Source organism: Schistocerca nitens, chromosome 12 (genome assembly GCF_023898315.1).
Source record: "Schistocerca nitens isolate TAMUIC-IGC-003100 chromosome 12, iqSchNite1.1, whole genome shotgun sequence".
Taxonomy (NCBI): Eukaryota; Metazoa; Arthropoda; class Insecta; order Orthoptera; family Acrididae; genus Schistocerca; species Schistocerca nitens.
This window is the reverse complement of record NC_064625.1, coordinates 109,632,295-109,650,146: the sequence shown is the minus strand read 5'-3', so window position 1 is coordinate 109,650,146 and position 17,852 is coordinate 109,632,295. Positions and strand designations below refer to the sequence as shown.

At 40.6% G+C, this 17,852-nt stretch overlaps 1 protein-coding gene across 2 annotated transcripts in view; it reads right to left on the bottom strand.

Moving 5' to 3' along the window:
• Positions 1-17,852, bottom strand: part of LOC126215132 (protein CREG1) — a 46,073-nt gene that overhangs the window by 2,496 nt on the left and 25,725 nt on the right. For both annotated transcript variants that reach the window (XM_049941795.1, XM_049941796.1), the window contains exon 5: positions 11,759-11,837. In XM_049941795.1, the coding sequence (XP_049797752.1) occupies positions 11,759-11,837 (79 nt within the window). The remainder of the gene's footprint in view (positions 1-11,758; positions 11,838-17,852) is intronic.

Genomic DNA, 17,852 nt, shown 5'->3' with positions numbered 1-17,852 from the left:
GCGCTAGGTTTGCGATTACACAGTGGCGACACGCGGGTCCGACATGTACTACAGGACCGCGGCCGATTTAAGTTACCACCTAGCAAGTGTGGTGTCTGGCGGTGACACCACAGGTTCCAAAAACTTGTGCATTTCCAAATCTTTTACACATTTTCTCCTGCCACTGATAGTAGATTTTATGTCTATCCGTATTATATGACCAACATATTTGATAGATGTCACACAGTTCATAAAGAGTGACCTCCGTATATCACTGCACTGGCTATCACTATGTCAGCTGTTAAATGTTCAGCTTATCGAAGGTGCATATACGGCAGAGAAAACAATAATTTCCTGTTAAAAATACACTCTTTCCCAGGTGAAAATGCACTTTTTCCATGTTAAGTGACAACATACTTTCTCTCGGAGCAGTAAAACTTATCAATCCTTTGAATGGTTTGGAAAGACCTTTGATGCATGGCACAATGTACACTACATATTTTTGTTTTACAAAAGAACAAATACAAATTCAACCAAATACAGCACACAAGTTTCCCAAGCACTGAAAGCGAGATTGTGATGTGCTTTTATCAGATAGTCACAGCTCATGTCACATTATCTCTTTAGCCAATGTCACCAGATATTCAGAACATAGAACACATGATGTAATTAGCCAATAGAAACATCAATTTTAAACAGTGAAAACATACAAATAGGAAAACTAAATGGTTTAAATTAATATACACAGAGTATAGCTACATGAAAAGCTAAGCTTTCGCGTGTACTATTGGTCTTTTTTAAGACACATCAAATAAAAATGTGTCAGTCAAAATTTAAATAATGGCAATAATAGCTGGTCTTCAAAGTGTTAAGTTTTGAATGAGAATCAAATGCTCGGTGAGTTACGAAATTCATCACACTTTCTCACACATAACATAATTCATGTTGTGGAAATGAGAATTTACTTTGAAAGTAACGTTCTCATATCACCATTCACAATATTTTTCCACGACCTGTTAAGGGCTCCACACACAAGCAACGGATTGCAGTGATCCGTCGAATGTGATATCACCTGTAATTGGTCGCTTGCCTTGACATCACATACACAAGCGAATTGCTGAGCAACTTCAATCAGTATTATGAACATCGCTGTGTCAAGAAGTTCTGCTGTGGAAATTGAACTGCTATGTTCAGCAGAAGTATCCACAGGAATACTTGCGAAACATAAATTTAAGGTAAGAATTATAATTTATTAAATGTATTTTGAAACACTTTTCTTGGGAACTGTAAAGTTACTTTTATAGAATATTTTACATTTTTATTACTGCCAAATAAATTATGTACATCTCTCCAGTGTGCCAGTACAATTTGTTTTACATTTATTAGTCGTCCATTCAATTGCGAGTAGTTGCACTAATTACTAAATGTGTCTGTAGAGATGTTGTCAATAGCAGCACTACTGAGTACTGTAGCTCATATTATAAATTATAAACGGATTATTCTTGTTATAAATCCTATGAAGGAGATTTACTTTACATGAAATGAGAAGAGATTTGAGTATAACTACATAATAGATTTCACTTAAAACTTCCGGGCTGATAGGCCGTGGTCGAAGTATAAAACTGTCTCCTAACGTTTTCTCACTGCGGGAGACATCATCGGAGGTAAAGCGGCGAACTGCGAGGAGGACTCGAGGAGGCGTTGATTATATAGGCAGTACAGAGGGCGCCACTGTCGATCACGTGGCGTCGGCTATGAGATTGTCTCTGGCAATGCCAACATTCTCGATTGAAAGTAATCGATCGTCACGCTTGCGGTGCAACGCAGACATCCAAATTTTATCCAGTTTAACACCTTCGTCTTTCCTGTTAAAATTATTACGATGTTTATAAATCTCGATAGCCTCTCTATACAAGCGTGCATAATAATGCGAGGTTTTTGATATGACGCTCGTCTCGCTGAATTTTATTTCATGATCACCTTCCTGGTAAACATGTTCCGCTACGGCCGATTTATCCGTGTGACCTAGGCGGCAATTCCTCTTATGTTCGACAAGACGGGTGTTCACACTTCTCTTTGTGGTACCGATGTAAACCTGTCCACAACTACAAGGAATTTTATATACCCCCGGTGTAGCCAAAGGGTGCCGTGCATCTTTTGCCGACCTTAAGAATTCTTTTATTTTCCTAGTAGGTCTGAAAATAGTTTCCACCCCATACTTGCCTAAAACTTTCCCAATGCGATCTGTGATCTTGCTAATGAACGGAAGAAAAACTTTGCCCATGGACGACTGTTGTTCGTCGTTACTCCTGATTCTCTGTCTAGAGCGAAGTGCTCGATCTATATCCTTGCTAGAAAAGCCATTCTTCACGAAAGCTGACCGTAGATGTTCAATCTCATCTTTTATATAAACAGGTTCACAAAGTTTGTGCGCCCTGTCTACCAAAGTTTTCATTACACCTCTTTTTTGTCTCGGGTGGTGGTTTGAATCTTTGTGTAGATAACGATCAGTATGTGTGGGCTTTCTATACACCTCATGGCCCAACGTTCCGTCCGGTCGTTTAATCACAGACACATCCAGGAAGTTCAACTGCCCATTCCTTTCTGTCTCCATAGTGAACTGGATTTTCGGATTAATGCTGTTTAAATGTGTCAGGAAGGCATCCAAATCCTCTGCTCCGTGTGTCCATACTACGAACGTGTCATTGACATAGCGATACCATCTGGCTGGTCTCTTACTGGCCGTCTGCAACGCCCGTTGTTCAAAAGTCTCCATAAATAAGTTAGCCACAGCAGGACTGACACTGCCTCACCACAACCTACTTTCAATACAATAGTGACTTTTATGAACAGATTGACGGGGTGGCTATGGGCAGTCCTCTCAGTCCTGCTGTGGCTAACTTATTTACGGAGACTTTTGAACAACGGGCGTTGCAGACGGCCAGTAAGAGACCAGCCAGATGGTATCGCTATGTCGATGACACGTTCGTAGTATGGACACACGGAGCAGAGGATTTGGATGCCTTCCTGACACATTTAAACAGCATTAATCCGAAAATCCAGTTCACTATGGAGACAGAAAGGAATGGGCAATTGAACTTCCTGGATGTGTCTGTGATTAAACGACCGGACGGAACGTTGGGCCATAGGGTGTATCGAAAGCCCACACATACTGATCGTTATCTACACAAAGATTCAAACCACCACCCGAGACAAAAAAGAGGTGTAATGAAAACTTTGGTAGACAGGGCGCACAAACTTTGTGAACCTGTTTATTTAAAAGATGAGATTGAACATCTACGGTCAGCTTTCGTGAAGAATGGCTTTTCTAGCAAGGATATAGATCGAGCACTTCGCTCTAGACAGAGAATCAGGAGTAACGACGAACAACAGTCGTCCATGGGCAAAGTTTTTCTTCCGTTCATTAGCAAGATCACAGATCGCATTGGGAAAGTTTTAGGCAAGTATGGGGTGGAAACTATTTTCAGACCTACTAGGAAAATAAAAGAATTCTTAAGGTCGGCAAAAGATGCACGGCACCCTTTGGCTACACCGGGGGTATATAAAATTCCTTGTAGTTGTGGACCGGTTTACATCGGTACCACAAAGAGAAGTGTGAACACCCGTCTTGTCGAACATAAGAGGAATTGCCGCCTAGGTCACACGGATAAATCGGCCGTAGCGGAACATGTTTACCAGGAAGGTGATCATGAAATAAAATTCAGCGAGACGAGCGTCATATCAAAAACCTCGCATTATTATGCACGCTTGTATAGAGAGGCTATCGAGATTTATAAACATCGTAATAATTTTAACAGGAAAGACGAAGGTGTTAAACTGGATAAAATTTGGATGTCTGCGTTGCACCGCAAGCGTGACGATCGATTACTTTCAATCGAGAATGTTGGCATTGCCAGAGACAATCTCATAGCCGACGCCACGTGATCGACAGTGGCGCCCTCTGTACTGCCTATATAATCAACGCCTCCTCGAGTCCTCCTCGCAGTTCGCCGCTTTACCTCCGATGATGTCTCCCGCAGTGAGAAAACGTTAGGAGACAGTTTTATACTTCGACCACGGCCTATCAGCCCGGAAGTTTTAAGTGAAGTCAATACCGGCCGTGAAAGTTTACGTTGTATGATACATAATAGATTGTCTCGAACATTTGAATAAATACTTCACCTTAATGTTAGAGTATATCACTGTTTGGAAGTTAAAAATTAAAATTTTAATAATGAGTATAACTATTTCATTAATAACTCAAAATCATACGAGGGAGCCCACAGTACCAAGACTGAACTTCCCACTAATTCTACTTCTATAGCACAAGCTACAAAATGCTAACTGCTGCAAAATTGAAGGGTGTATTCATTCTTAATATGAATGGCAACTCTGCTTCCACTGAACTTCTCAGAGTTGTTCTTAATCCCTGGATAACTGTAAATTCTAATGTAAATTTCTTACTCAATGTGGGCAAAGTGGAATGAAACAAAACTGCACAACCATACTTGATGAACAGAGAAATGAGTCGCAGTCATATACCACTGCTGAGCCACCAGATTCCCTGGGATTTCAATGCAATCAGCGATCAGCAAAAATTTTCTGCAATTTGCTTAAAAATGTGTGACGTATGACACCAGGTTGCCCGTGCAATGGATGACTGCAATCTGTCCTTCGTGTGGGGGGCCGTTTAGAAATGTAAACAGTTGTGGCATTGTGCTCTTCGAAAGCAGTTTATTGTTCTGAAGCACTGCACAGACTTTGTCCTAAAGCCTTTGGTGCATTTTGTAGTCAGCGGACACCCGTGTGTGCTCTGTGTTTTGTTGTCATAAATGGTGCACTTTCTTTTCAACTAAAGTTTCATTTTGGTTTTATTCTCTCATTTATGCTTTATTGCTGCAGTAGTGGGCTAAAGTAAAATTATTTGTTAGAATATCAGTTCTTACCAGTCAAAAATACAAATATTTAACTGAAAAGGTGTTTCCCAGTGCATCTTGTTGTTGTTGTGGTCTTCAGTCCTGAGACTGGTTTGATCCAGCTCTCAGTGCTACTCTATCCTGTGCAAGCTTCTTTATCTCCTAGTACCTACATCCTTCTGAATCTGCTTAGTGTATTCATCTCTTGGTCTCCCTCTACAATTTTTACCCTCCACGCTACCCTCCAATACTAAATTGGTGATCCCTTGATGCCTCAAAACATGTCTACCAACCGATCCCTTCTTCTGGTCAAGTTGTGCCACAAACTCCTCTTCTCCCCAGTTTTATTCAATACCTCCTCATTAGTTCTGTGATCTAACCATCTAATCTTCAGCATTCTTCTGTAGCACCAAATTTCGAAAGCTTCTATTCTCTTCTTGTCCAAACTATTTATCATCCATGTTTCACTTCCATACATGGCTACACTCCATACAAATATTTTCAGAAACGACTTCCTGACATTTAAATCTATACTCAATGTTAACAAATTTTTCTTCTTCAGAAACACTTTCCTTGCCATTGCCAGTCTATATTTTATATCCTCTCTACTTCGACCATCATCAGTTATTTTGCTCCCCAAATAGCAAAACTCCTTTACTACTTTAAGTGTCTCACCTCCTAATCTAATTCCCTCAGCATCACCTGACCTAATTTGACTACATTCCATTATCCTCGTTTTGCTTTTGTTGATGTTCATCTTATACCCTCCTTTCAAGACACTGTCCAATCCGTTCAACTGCTCTTCCAAGTCCTTTGCTGTCTCTGACAGAATTACAATGTCATCGGCAAACCTCAAAGTTTTTATTTCTTTTCCATGGATTTTAATACATACTCCAAACTTTTCTTTTGTTTCCTTTATTTCTTGCTCAATATACAGATTGAATAGCATTGGGGAGAGGCTCTAACCCTGTGTCACTCCCTTCCCAACCGCTGCTTCCCTTTCATGTCCCTCGACTCTTATAACTGCCATCTGGTTTCTGTACAAATTGTAAATAGCCTTTCGCGCCCTGTATTTTACCCCTACCACCTTCAGAATTTGAAAGAGAGTATTCCAGTCAACATTGTCAAAAACTTTCTATAAGTCTACAGATGCTAGAAACGTACGTTTGCCTTTCCTTAATCTTTCTTCTAAGATAAGTCGTAGGGTCGGTATTGCCTCATGTGTTCCAACATTTCTACAGAATCTAAACTGATCTTCCCCGAGGTCGGCTTCTACCAGTTCTTCCATTCGTCTGCAAAGAATTTGTGTTAGTATTTTGCAAGCTGTGACTTATTAAAATTATAGTTCAATAATTTTCACATCTGTCAACACCTGCTTTCTTTGGGATTGGAATTATTTTCTTCTTGAAGTCTGAGGGAATTTCGCCTGTCTCATACATCTTGCTCAACAGATGGTAGAGTTTTGTCAGGACTGGCTCTCCCAAGGCTGTCAGTAGTTCTAATGGAATGTTGTCTACTCCCGGGGCCTTGCTTCGACTCAGGTCTTTCAGTGCTCTGTCAAACTCTACACGTAGTATCATATCTCCCATTTCATCTTCATCTACATCCTCTTGCATTTCCATAATATTGTCCTCAAGTACATCGCCCTTGTATAGACGCTCTATATACTCCTTCCACCTTTCTGCTTTCCCTTCTTTGCTTAGAACTGGGTTTCCATCTGAGCTCTTGATATTCATACAAGAGGTTCTCTTTTCTCCAAAGGTCTTTTTAATTTTCCTGTAGGCAGTATCTATCTTACCCCTAGTGAGATAAGCCTCTACATCCTTACATTTGTCCTCTAGCCATCCCTGCTTAGCCATTTTGCACTTACTGTCGATCTCATTTTTGAGACGTTTGTATTCCTTTTTTCCTGCTTCATTTACTGCATTTTTGTATTTTCTCCTTTCATCAATTAAATTCATTATCTCTTCTGTTACCCAAGGATTTCTACTAGCCCTCGTCTTTTTACCTACTTGATCCTCTGCTGCATTCACTATTTCATCCCTCAAAGCTACCCATTCTTCTTCTACTGTATTTCTTTCCCCCATTCCTGTCAATTGTTCCCTTATGCTCTCCCTGAAACTCTGTACAACCTCTGGTTCTTTCAGTTTATCCAGGTCCCATCTCCTTACATTACCACCTTTGTGCAGTTTCTTCAGTTTTAATCTACAGTTCATAACCAATAGATTGTGGTCAGAGTCCACAGCTGCCCCTGGAAATGTCTTACAATTTAAAACCTGGTTCCTAAATCTCTGTCTTACCATTATATAATCTATCTGAAACCTGTCAGTATCTCCAGGGTTCTTCCATGTATACAACCTTCTTTCATGATTCTTGAACCAAGTGTTAGCTATGATTAAGTTATGCTCTGTGGAAAATTCTACCAGGCAGCTTCCTCTTTCATTTCTTAGCCCCAATCCATATTCACCTACTATGTTTCCTTCTCTCCCTTCTCCTACTATCGGATTCCAGTCACCCATGACTATTAAATTTTCGTCTCCCTTCACTATCTGAATAATTTCTTTTATCTCATCATACATTTCATCAATTTCTTCGTCATCTGACGAGCTAGTTAGCATATAAACTTGTACTACTGTAGTAGGCGTGGGCTTCGTGTCTATCTTGGCCATAATAATGCGTTCACTATGCTGTTTGTAGTAGCTTACCCGCACTCCTATTTTTTTATTCATTATTAAACCTACTCTTGCATTACCCCTATTTGATTTTGTATTTATAACCTTGTATTCACCTGACCAAAAGTTTTGTTCCTCCTGCCACCGAACTTCACTAATTCCCACTATATCTAACTTTAACCGATCCATTTCCGTTTTTAAATTTTCTAACCTACCTGCCCGATTAAGGGATCTGAAATTCCACACTCCAATCCGTAGAACGCCAGTTTTCTTTCTCCTGTACATCTACACCCTGTTAACTCACAGACGGCTGCTTTGTTACAAAACTGTGTTTTTTTCCTCCCCTAAGTCGTTACAACTTTGATAAAGAAGATTATAAAAATTACAAGGCTTTCTACCCAGAAGTTTGTTTACACAACTGTTAAAAACCAGAACAGATTCTGTAGCTATCAAATTCCTTTTTGAATAGTGTTTCACAGCAAATGAGGTTCAAGAAATTGTATGAGGGCTCTTCATATTCATTTTCCACATTAAATCGGATACTGGGTTTAAGGTGGCTCTAGCCTCAATGATGATTCACATGGAATTAGAAGAAAATGGTTCAAATGGCTCTGAGCACTATGGGACTCAACATCTGCGGTCATCAGTCCCCTAGACTTAGTATTACTTAAACCTAACTAACCTAAGGACATCACACACATCCATGCCCAAAGCAGGATTCGAATCTGCGACCGTAGCAGGAGCACGGTTCCAGACTGAAGCGCCTAGAACTGCTCGGCCACAATGGCCGGCGGCATTAGAAAACCAGCAGATCAGATGCTACACTGAATCAAAAATACTGGTACAGCAGGTACACACAAAAAAGAAAGAAAACTTTTCAGCTTTTGGAATAAATCTGCTTTTTGGTGAGTGGTCTCCTTTACTCAAAAAGTACACGGTGAATCAAAAAGAATCACCCTATTTGGCATGTCTACATTTCTGAAACTAATAAACATATACAATGAATTTTGTTTTTTGATGAATGGGAAATCAAAAAGTTTTTTTTAATGCCTTTTCATAGGTGTTCAATACGCCCCCCCTTTAGATGCATGTCATATGTCAATGCAGTATTCAAATTGTTCCCACACTGCAGCGAGCATGTCTTGAGTTACAGCTGCTGTTATGCGATGTCTCAGTTCATTCACTGTTGTTGGTAATGGAGGCGCATAAACCCCAACAAGAAATAAAAGAAATAATCACATACAGGCAGGTCCAATAATCTTGGAGGCCAGTAATGTAAGGCTGAATCATATGGTCATTCAGTAATCCTTTGATTTAAAAATTCCCACACTTGTAGATGCCAGTGTGGCAGTGCCCCATCCTGTTGGTAAATGAAGTTCGAATCAGTCTCCAACTGTGGGAAAATGATGTTCTCAAGCATATTGAGATACATGCTTCCTGAAACAGTGTTCTGTCTGTGTCAGACACTTGGGGACAGCCCGGTGATTTGCCTTTACACAAACACCTGTTTCCCGGAGTTGTTCAAGCCATCGTCTAACGCTATGTGCTGTTGGAGGATCTGCACCATACATAGTATGAAAGTCATGCTGAAAGTTATTATTGACCTGCACTGCACAAAACATAGAACACAAAATGTTTTCTGTTGCCCCGACACCATTTTTACTAGAACAGAAATGGGCGCACACTGTTGCTACCTAGCAAGAACCATGTAAAACTCGAGAGTTTGCTCTTTCTAAAAGTACATTGTAGATGCACATGTCTCAAACAAAATAACAGTAATAATTTTTTTAAATAGGATTATTCTTTTTGATACACCTGTATTTACAGTCTACCATAATTTTCCTACTATAATTACACTTGTAGATATAAGTTCCTTTTTTCAAAATGTGTCGATCTCCCACACATCATAAAAATGAGTTGTGCATGCTACTTTGTTGTTATGATGAGCTGGAGTTACTGTTAATTCCAGGATAGAAACAATAGTCTAAACAGTGAACAGTAACTATATTCTCATAAATGAAGAACTTATGATGAATAGAGTTGCAGTGAGTCTGAACACAGATTAGTCAAAGAATGGTAACCTTATAGGAAAAAATTTAACTTTGCTGCCAGGCAATATTCCTTGTCTGTAATGTGCACTGTTGCTGACAGGGACAGTAATCTTTCTCTTTAAACTCGCAAATAATTATACTGCCAGGTTGCTATCTTTTTCCAATTAAGGATGCTCTCACTGAACAAGCAAATCACTGCCGCCCAGGTTTTCTTTGTTTGCTGCCTTTGAGACAAAGCATGAATACCTGAAAGTCGCGCACTCCTTCCGAAGAAACAATAGCAAACTGTTCTGATTAAGTGCTAAGATGCCGTATTGTTAATAGTATTCTTGGAGAGCAAATAAAGTTGAGGTGAGCCAAATTCATCCTATGTTGTGTTCCAATATCTACATGTTACAGTATTTCCTGTCCACACAAAATCTATTTTTCCATATCTCAGTGCGGCAGAAAGAAACTTATGAAATACTGACTAATTTACTCATGTTATTGTTTCACATTATTTAGTGTAACTGTACTGAACTTTGAATAGGCAAGGTTATTAGTGCATCCAGCTACTCATGGCTGTGGCTCAGTCTACTAAAATGGAAAAGAAAGGCAAGACAAAGCACATGTTTCTAAGATGTATGGGAACTGGATATATGTCCTAATCTACTTCTCTCCCGTCTTTCTGTCCATCTACTCCTCGTTCCTCCTCTGTTCATCTCCTCCTTTCTCCCTCACTCTCTCTCTCTCCATCTCCTTCTGATGCCTCCCCCCTCTGTCCATCTCCTCCTTCATTTTCTATGTCCATTTCTTCCTACCCTTCTCTCCATCTCTTCTTCCCCCTCTCTCTGACCTTGAGCCTTGTTTATCACTATTGCCAATTCAGATTCCATAGTAGTATTCTGATCATAAACCAGTAAGGCATAAATCCAACATTCCTGTTTGGTTGATGAGTGCTGATGCCATGTTCAGTTATGTTCCAGATGTGTTTGATCAGGGTTCAGATCAGGCGAGCTGGGGAGCCAACACATCTACTGGAACTCGCCACTGTGTTCCTCAAACCACTCTATCACACTCCTGATCTTGTGATAAGGCGCATTATCCTGTTGAAAGATCCCTCTGCCGTCAGGAAGCATCATCGTCATGAAGGGGTGTGCAACCAGTGTACGATACTCCTTGGCCGTCATGGTGTCTTGCACGAGCTCCACTGGACCCACAGATGCCCGTGAGAATGTTACCCAGAGCATAGTTGGAGCACTGCCAACTTGTCTCTGTCCCGCAGTAGAGGTGTCGAGGAGCTGTTCCCCTGGAAGATGACAGATTCGCACCCTCCCATCGGGATGATGGTGAAGGTATCAGGATTCATCAGACCGTGCAACACTCTGCCACCGTGCCTACGTCCTGTGCTGATGGTCACTTGCCCATTTCAGTTGTGGTTAACAATGTCGTAGTCTTAACATTGGAACGTGCATGTATCATCGGCTGTGGAGGCCCACTGTTAGGAGTGTTCAGCAAACTGGGTGTTCGGACACACTTGTACTCTGCCCAGCGTTAAAGCCTGATATTAGTTCTGCCGAAGTTCACCACAGGTCCTTTTTTACCAGTCTGCCCACCCTACGGCAGTCAACACCTGTAATGAAGGCGAGTCTGCCCAGCCCCATGACGTCTGGATGTGGTTTAACCATGTGTTGAAGACACTTACCCACAGGACTTCTCAAATACTCGACAAGTCGTACAGTTTCTGAAATGCTCATACCGAGCCTCCGGGCCATCACAATCTGCCCTCTACACTCTGATAGACTGTGCACCTTCGCCATTCTACACACAAACAACACACTCACAGATACTACATACACTATGCATGTGTCTGACTAGCAGTCATTCCACGCCAGGTGACACTGCTATTGCCCGGACAGGTTTATATCGACAGTAGGTCGGTGGTCATAATGTTCTGGCTGCTCAGTGTATATAGTCTATATGTGTCTAAATGTTTATTACTGTAACATGTTAACATGTGAAAAATGGAAAAACACGCCTGTATTTGAATGCAACATTCTGTCAAATATCAAAGCAACTGGTCAAGAACTTTTGGTGATACCGGTTTTGAACAAATATAGATTCATATTTTTATTTACATAGATATAAGTTTGAGTGTTACCTGGAGGCCAAGTCTTCATTACAGGGTGTCTGCTGAAAAGAGCATTCTGAGCAAAGGCCAACTCAACTGGGTCCTTCACCTGTGGAAGAAGCATATTTTTTAATAAACTGCTTTGTATGTTAACATGTATAAAGATAGGTTAGGGATGACACTAAAATCAAATGAAGACAAACAACACTAAAATAAAATGAAGACAAACTAATCTGCCGATTAGGTTGTTCTTGTTGTTGTTGTTGTGGTCTTCAGTCCTGAGACTGGTTTGATGCAGCTCTCCATGCTACTCTATCCTGTGCAAGCTTCTTCATCTCCCAGTACCTACTGCAACCTACATCCTTCTGAATCTGCTTAGTGTATTCATCTCTTGGTCTCCCTCTACGATTTTTACCCTCCACGCTGCCCTCCAATGCTAAATTTGTGATCCCTTGATGCCTCAAAACATGTCCTACCAACCGATCCCTTCTTCTAGTCAAGTTGTGCCACAAACTTCTCTTCTCCCCAATCCTATTCAATACCTCCTCATTAGTTACGTGATCTACCCACCTTATCTTCAGCATTCTTCTGTAGCACCACATTTCGAAAGCTTCTATTCTCTTCTTGCCGATTAGGTGGCTATAAGTAAATCTACAGCACACAGATTAAAATTGTGTGCCAGACTGGAGCTCAAATCCCAATCTTGCATTCAAAAGTTATTGCGTGTGGAAGGCAAGGCTCCAGTACATTACATAGTTTTAATCTGCTGAGAGGTTTCAAACACTTCACTGTACAGTGACAGATTCATTCTGAAATCTACAGAAGTCCTTTGAGAAGGCAGAACATTTAGGTTCTTTCTTCAATAAGGCCAAGTGCCAGAACTGAGTTTCACCTTGTCCCTTCCTTTCATCCCATAACACACCAGGAACAACAGGCAGTTGTATCGAAAAATGAAAATTCTCCTGAGAAAACTATGAAATTGTGAGACAGAATTGCAGGCCAGTACTTGAAAAGGAATGACGGTACTGCTGATAGACACAAATAAAAGCAAATAACCTATATTGTCTGACTTTCCGAACTAATAGTTCTTTCCTTGAGAAGAGGGTTAGGGAGGGGCAGAGGGGGTGGGATTGGGGGGGGAGGGGCAGAGGGAGGGGGGGGGGAGGGAGGGGGAGAGAGAGAGAGAGAGAGAGAGAGAGAGAGAGAGAGAGAGAGAGAGATTGGGGGGGAAAGGGAGGTTAAAATTGGAGAGCATGGCATTCAAACCCCAGGCTTAGAGGAAGCTATATGTTGGAAGGACAAGGAACACTCTTATCCAAGTACCTTGCCCGTTGTTTTTAACCTTGTCCAATCTATACTTTTCTCTTCCCAAAGGAAGAGAGAATTCAGTCATCCACACTACACAGATACAAGGTGTGATAAAAAAAGTAATGAGAATTTTTAATTTCACATGCTTTACACACCTGATTTTCAAATTTCCTTTATCTTGTTGGTACACATGTTTCTAAGGTATGTTGGCATTTTCAGCTGTTTTAAATATTTACTTTATTGTTGACAAGTGAAAAGGTTATAGGTGTCTTCAAGCGCTTGGCAAAATTTTACTTTCAAAAGAGATGGAGCAAAGAGTTTGCATCAAATTTTGCTTGAAAATGGAATTAAGTGCAACACCCCAATCAAAATGTTGACTGTTGCTTTTGGTAAATCTACTATGACCAAGACATGAGTTTACAAATGGTACAAACGTTTCAAAGAGGGTCAAGAAGACACTGAACATTAATACCACCCCTGAGGCCCTAGCATATAAATTATCCACGACAATGTGGAGGAAATAAAGAAAACAGTTCTGTAAGATCACCAAATCACCTTAAGAGGGGTTGCTGATGGCGTTGGCATATTCTTCGGCTCATGCCAAGCATTTTTTCAGATGTTTTGCGCATGAAATGTGTAGCAGGAAAGTTTGTTCCAAAATATATATGAAGATAGTAACTGTTCTCGAAAGAACAGATACCACTGATGACCTTGCAGCTTATCTAGAATAAATGATAATTAATTGAAATCCTCAGCTGCCGACAGGTGTTGTTGATATACCTCGATGGGGACAGCTGAAAATGTGTGCCCAGACGGACTCGAACCTGGGATCTCCTGCTTACACGGCAGACGCTCTATCCATCTGAGCCACCGCGGACACAGATTAATAGCGCGACTGCAGAGACTTATCCCTTGCACGCTTCCCACGAGACCCATATTCCCAACTGTCCACAATTTACATATGTAATGTACGTAATAGATATTTGCCCATCTACTCATTACTCGTGCATACTAAGGTAACGATTCCCATAAGAGTTGGGGCAACCTGTGCACATTCGCTCATATGAAGGTCAGTGGCTTGGTAGCCTTTAACGATATATAAAGATAGTAACTGTTCTCAAAAGAACATATACCATTCTCATTCGAGAACAGTTACTATCTTCATATATAGTTAAAGGCTACCTAGCCATTGACCTTTGTCTGTGCAAATGTGCACAAGTTGCCCGAACTCTTACGGGAATCGTCACCTTAGTGTGCACGAGTAATGAGTAGATGGGCAAGTATCTATTAGGTACATTACATATGCAAATTGTGAACAGTTGGGAATGTGGGTCTCACGGGAGGTGTGCAAGGGATAAGTCCCTGCACTCATGCTATTCATCTGTGTCCTCGGTGGCTCAGATGGATAGAGCGTCTACCGTGTAAGTAGGAGATCGCTAGTTCGAGTCCCGGTCGGTGCACACATTTTCAGCTGTCCCCATCGAGGTATATCAACAACACCTGTCGGCAGCTGAGGGTTTCAATTAATTATCATTTGTTCCAAAATAGTTTAACTTCAATGCAGACATTGCTCTGGAGTTGCTAAATCAAGAAGTCACCAACAATCCAGAACTTCTCAAGAAGGTTATAACAGGTGGCAAAACATCAGTGTATGTGTATGACATCAAAACCGACGCCCACTCTTTGCAGTGGAAACTTCATGAGGAGCCAAGACCGAAAAAAATTCAACAAGATCGATCATATGGGAAGGTTCTTCTCACTGTATTCTTCAATTACAGTGGGATAGTGCATCATGAGTTCCTGCCTTATGGTTGTACAGTCAATAAGAAGTACTACTCGGAAGCTATGCGCCATTTGCATGAAGGAATCCGAAGGAAACAACCAGAATTGTGGCAAAACCACGCATGGAAATTGCATCACGATAATGCTCCCACTCGTGCATCAGTGCTCATTCATGTAAACACAGGCCACACCGTTACGGAGCCACCAAAACCATTAAGTTGCCTCAGCCACAGTATCTGCCGGACACAGCTTCTTGACACTTCTCTCCACTCCCCAGCGTGAAAAGAACCAAGGACATTGCTTTGCTGCCACTGATGATATAAGAACAGAACTGCTCAAGGAGCTGAACACCATAATGAGAAGTGTGCTCCAGAAGTGCTCCCCAGATTGGAAACAGCACTGGTATAAGTGTATTATGTTTGAGGACACAAAGTTAATGTCGACAAATAAATAACGATTCTTTAAGAGAAACAAAAATTCCCATTACTTTTTGATCACATCTTGGACACGCACCTGACAAATAACAGGTCAGTGCTAGGAATAGGTAAACTATTTCCGCTAGGCCCTACAGAATAAGGATGATGTCAGATGCTGCCACCAGAGGTCGCCCGGTAATATCGGCTGACAGGTCTGTCACAGTGTATCCTCTCTCCTCTGTTAGTACTGGTCAGAACCATGTGGGTTAGGAATATATTCTAATCCAAATCCATCTGAAAAAGAATGTGGCGAGTGCTGTACACTCTTTCCTTAGTTACTGGAATAATAAGACAATTTTTATGAATAAATGAAATTAAGACAAAATGTTCTATTACATATTTAAGATGATTCCTTGTGGCATTGAAAAACACTCTGCACAACTTCAGCAAAACAGACACGTTGACAAACCTTCAATGATTATCATTCAGCATATGTATCAAAGACAAACACAAATTTCAGAATAAGATACTCCGAACACCTAACGCACTGAAAAGTGGAAATGCAGACACCATATTTACAAACAACCTCATATAACAGAATGACCATTCACAAGCATACAAACAACAGTAAATAGTAATGGTAATTCTTAGACATCTAACACCAACCTACCACAGCTCAAAAAATATCCACCACAGTAACACGATTCTTCAAAATTTACATACAACACTTTTGTCACTTTGACATATGATATTTTAATGTTATAATCTAGGGCTAATTTTTCCAGTAGAAACTTTTTCTGCATGACATGCTATGTTTTAAGTATAGAAATAAAAATGCAATGCCACAGAAGATGTAATGTAAGGAAACATTCAATCAATTATTATTAAATTTTTAAGTAGTTCAAAATGTGTCGTTTCCTATAAAGTAACAATTTCACACCATAGATTTCAAGCCATATCCCTGTTATTACTTCTCTCATCCCCAGGATGCCACAAATTTGGGTCTTTCCTGTACTAAACTTAAAAATTTCTCCCAATTCCTGTTTTGTGTGTGGGAGCATTGTATGGTATGACCAAGGAAAACAAACTGATCTTAATTTCACCTGTTGTTGACCAAAGTCGTGTGTTCAGGTAATGAGGTTGGTTGCACTGAGACTGCCCACATACTGGCCTACTGGTCTGAAATGATCAGCCAATGTTGTTCATCAGTGGAATCCACAAACGTCAGTGCTAATGTGACCGCGGCCTAAAAGCAGTGAGCATTTCTGTTTAACACACCTTCAACAATCTTTCTTATCTTCTGCAATTCCCCCCTCCCCCTCTTCCAACCCCCTCCTGCCCCCCAACTCCACCTTCCCTCTTGAACTTTTTTTTTTTTTTTTGTCTTGTCCCCCACTGTTGATACACTTACCTACCCCACCATCTTTCCCTATCCATCAGTTTATCTTCTTCTTGCCATTCCACTCATTTATTTATTCTTCCCTTCATTGCCTATCTGTATTGAAATTTGGAGACTACCTCCTTTATTTATGATTTATAGATTGTAATCAGTGCCATTGCTAACATCTCAGCTTACAAGTATTGTCCATTGTTGGCTTCACATTGTAAACTTCCACACATCATCTACTGCTGACTGTGTCTTAACCCAGTGTCCCTGATGATTTATCCATGTAACCAAAATCTATTTTATGTGACCTCCTGCTCTCTTTTTAGCAAATGACGACAACCCAGGTCATAACAACTAGAGTAATACCCCAACTTATGCTACTTTTCTGCAAATCCAAAGTTACACAAATTGTCTGTCTGAGTGCTATGCAACTCTATTCCCCACATACCGTCCACACTGTGTTCGGCTTACGACAGGTTCGGACGTGCTTTGTGCAGACACTATTTATCCACGAGCTGGCTTGATTGACAAAAACTGCTGGCCTGACTGATACACTCTAACTATGTCACCCAGAAGAAGCAGAACCGATTCATTTGCATCAAAGACGTAAAGAAAATTATTATCTTTGGAATGTAAACTTAGATTATCAAAGACTTAAATGCAGAAATTAAAATGTGTTAATTGGCAAAGAAGTTTGATCTACTGGAATCAGCAATTAGCACAGTTATAAAAGATAAAGTAAAAAGCTGTGAAAAATGCTCATTCTTTGAATTCAACTATCATTCATAAACATAATGATATTATCAATCAAATGGAAACAATGTTAAAATTATGGTGTTATAATCAAGAAACAGTGAAAAATAGTCCTGTTGATCAGAACTCATTGTGCTCTCACACTAAGCTGATTTTTAAGAGACTGAAAGAAGAAGCTGAGGAGGTGGCCAAAGACGTAATGTTAAAGCTAGTAACAGTTGTTATAATTAGCTCACAGCATCGCAGAAAGTGGAAAGGTGGCAAACAATGGTAAGGACTGTCGCTCTATCCACAGAAACTCGAGGGAATGATAGGCGATGTCTGTCCCAGCGAAACCACATTCAACGTAGATTAAACTGGTCTGTTCTGGAATAAGATTCCTAAAAGAACTTTTATCATGCATGAGGCGAACAACTTTCCAGACTTCAAAGCTGCTGAAGATCAATTGACAGTGATGGCTGACATGAATGCACAACAG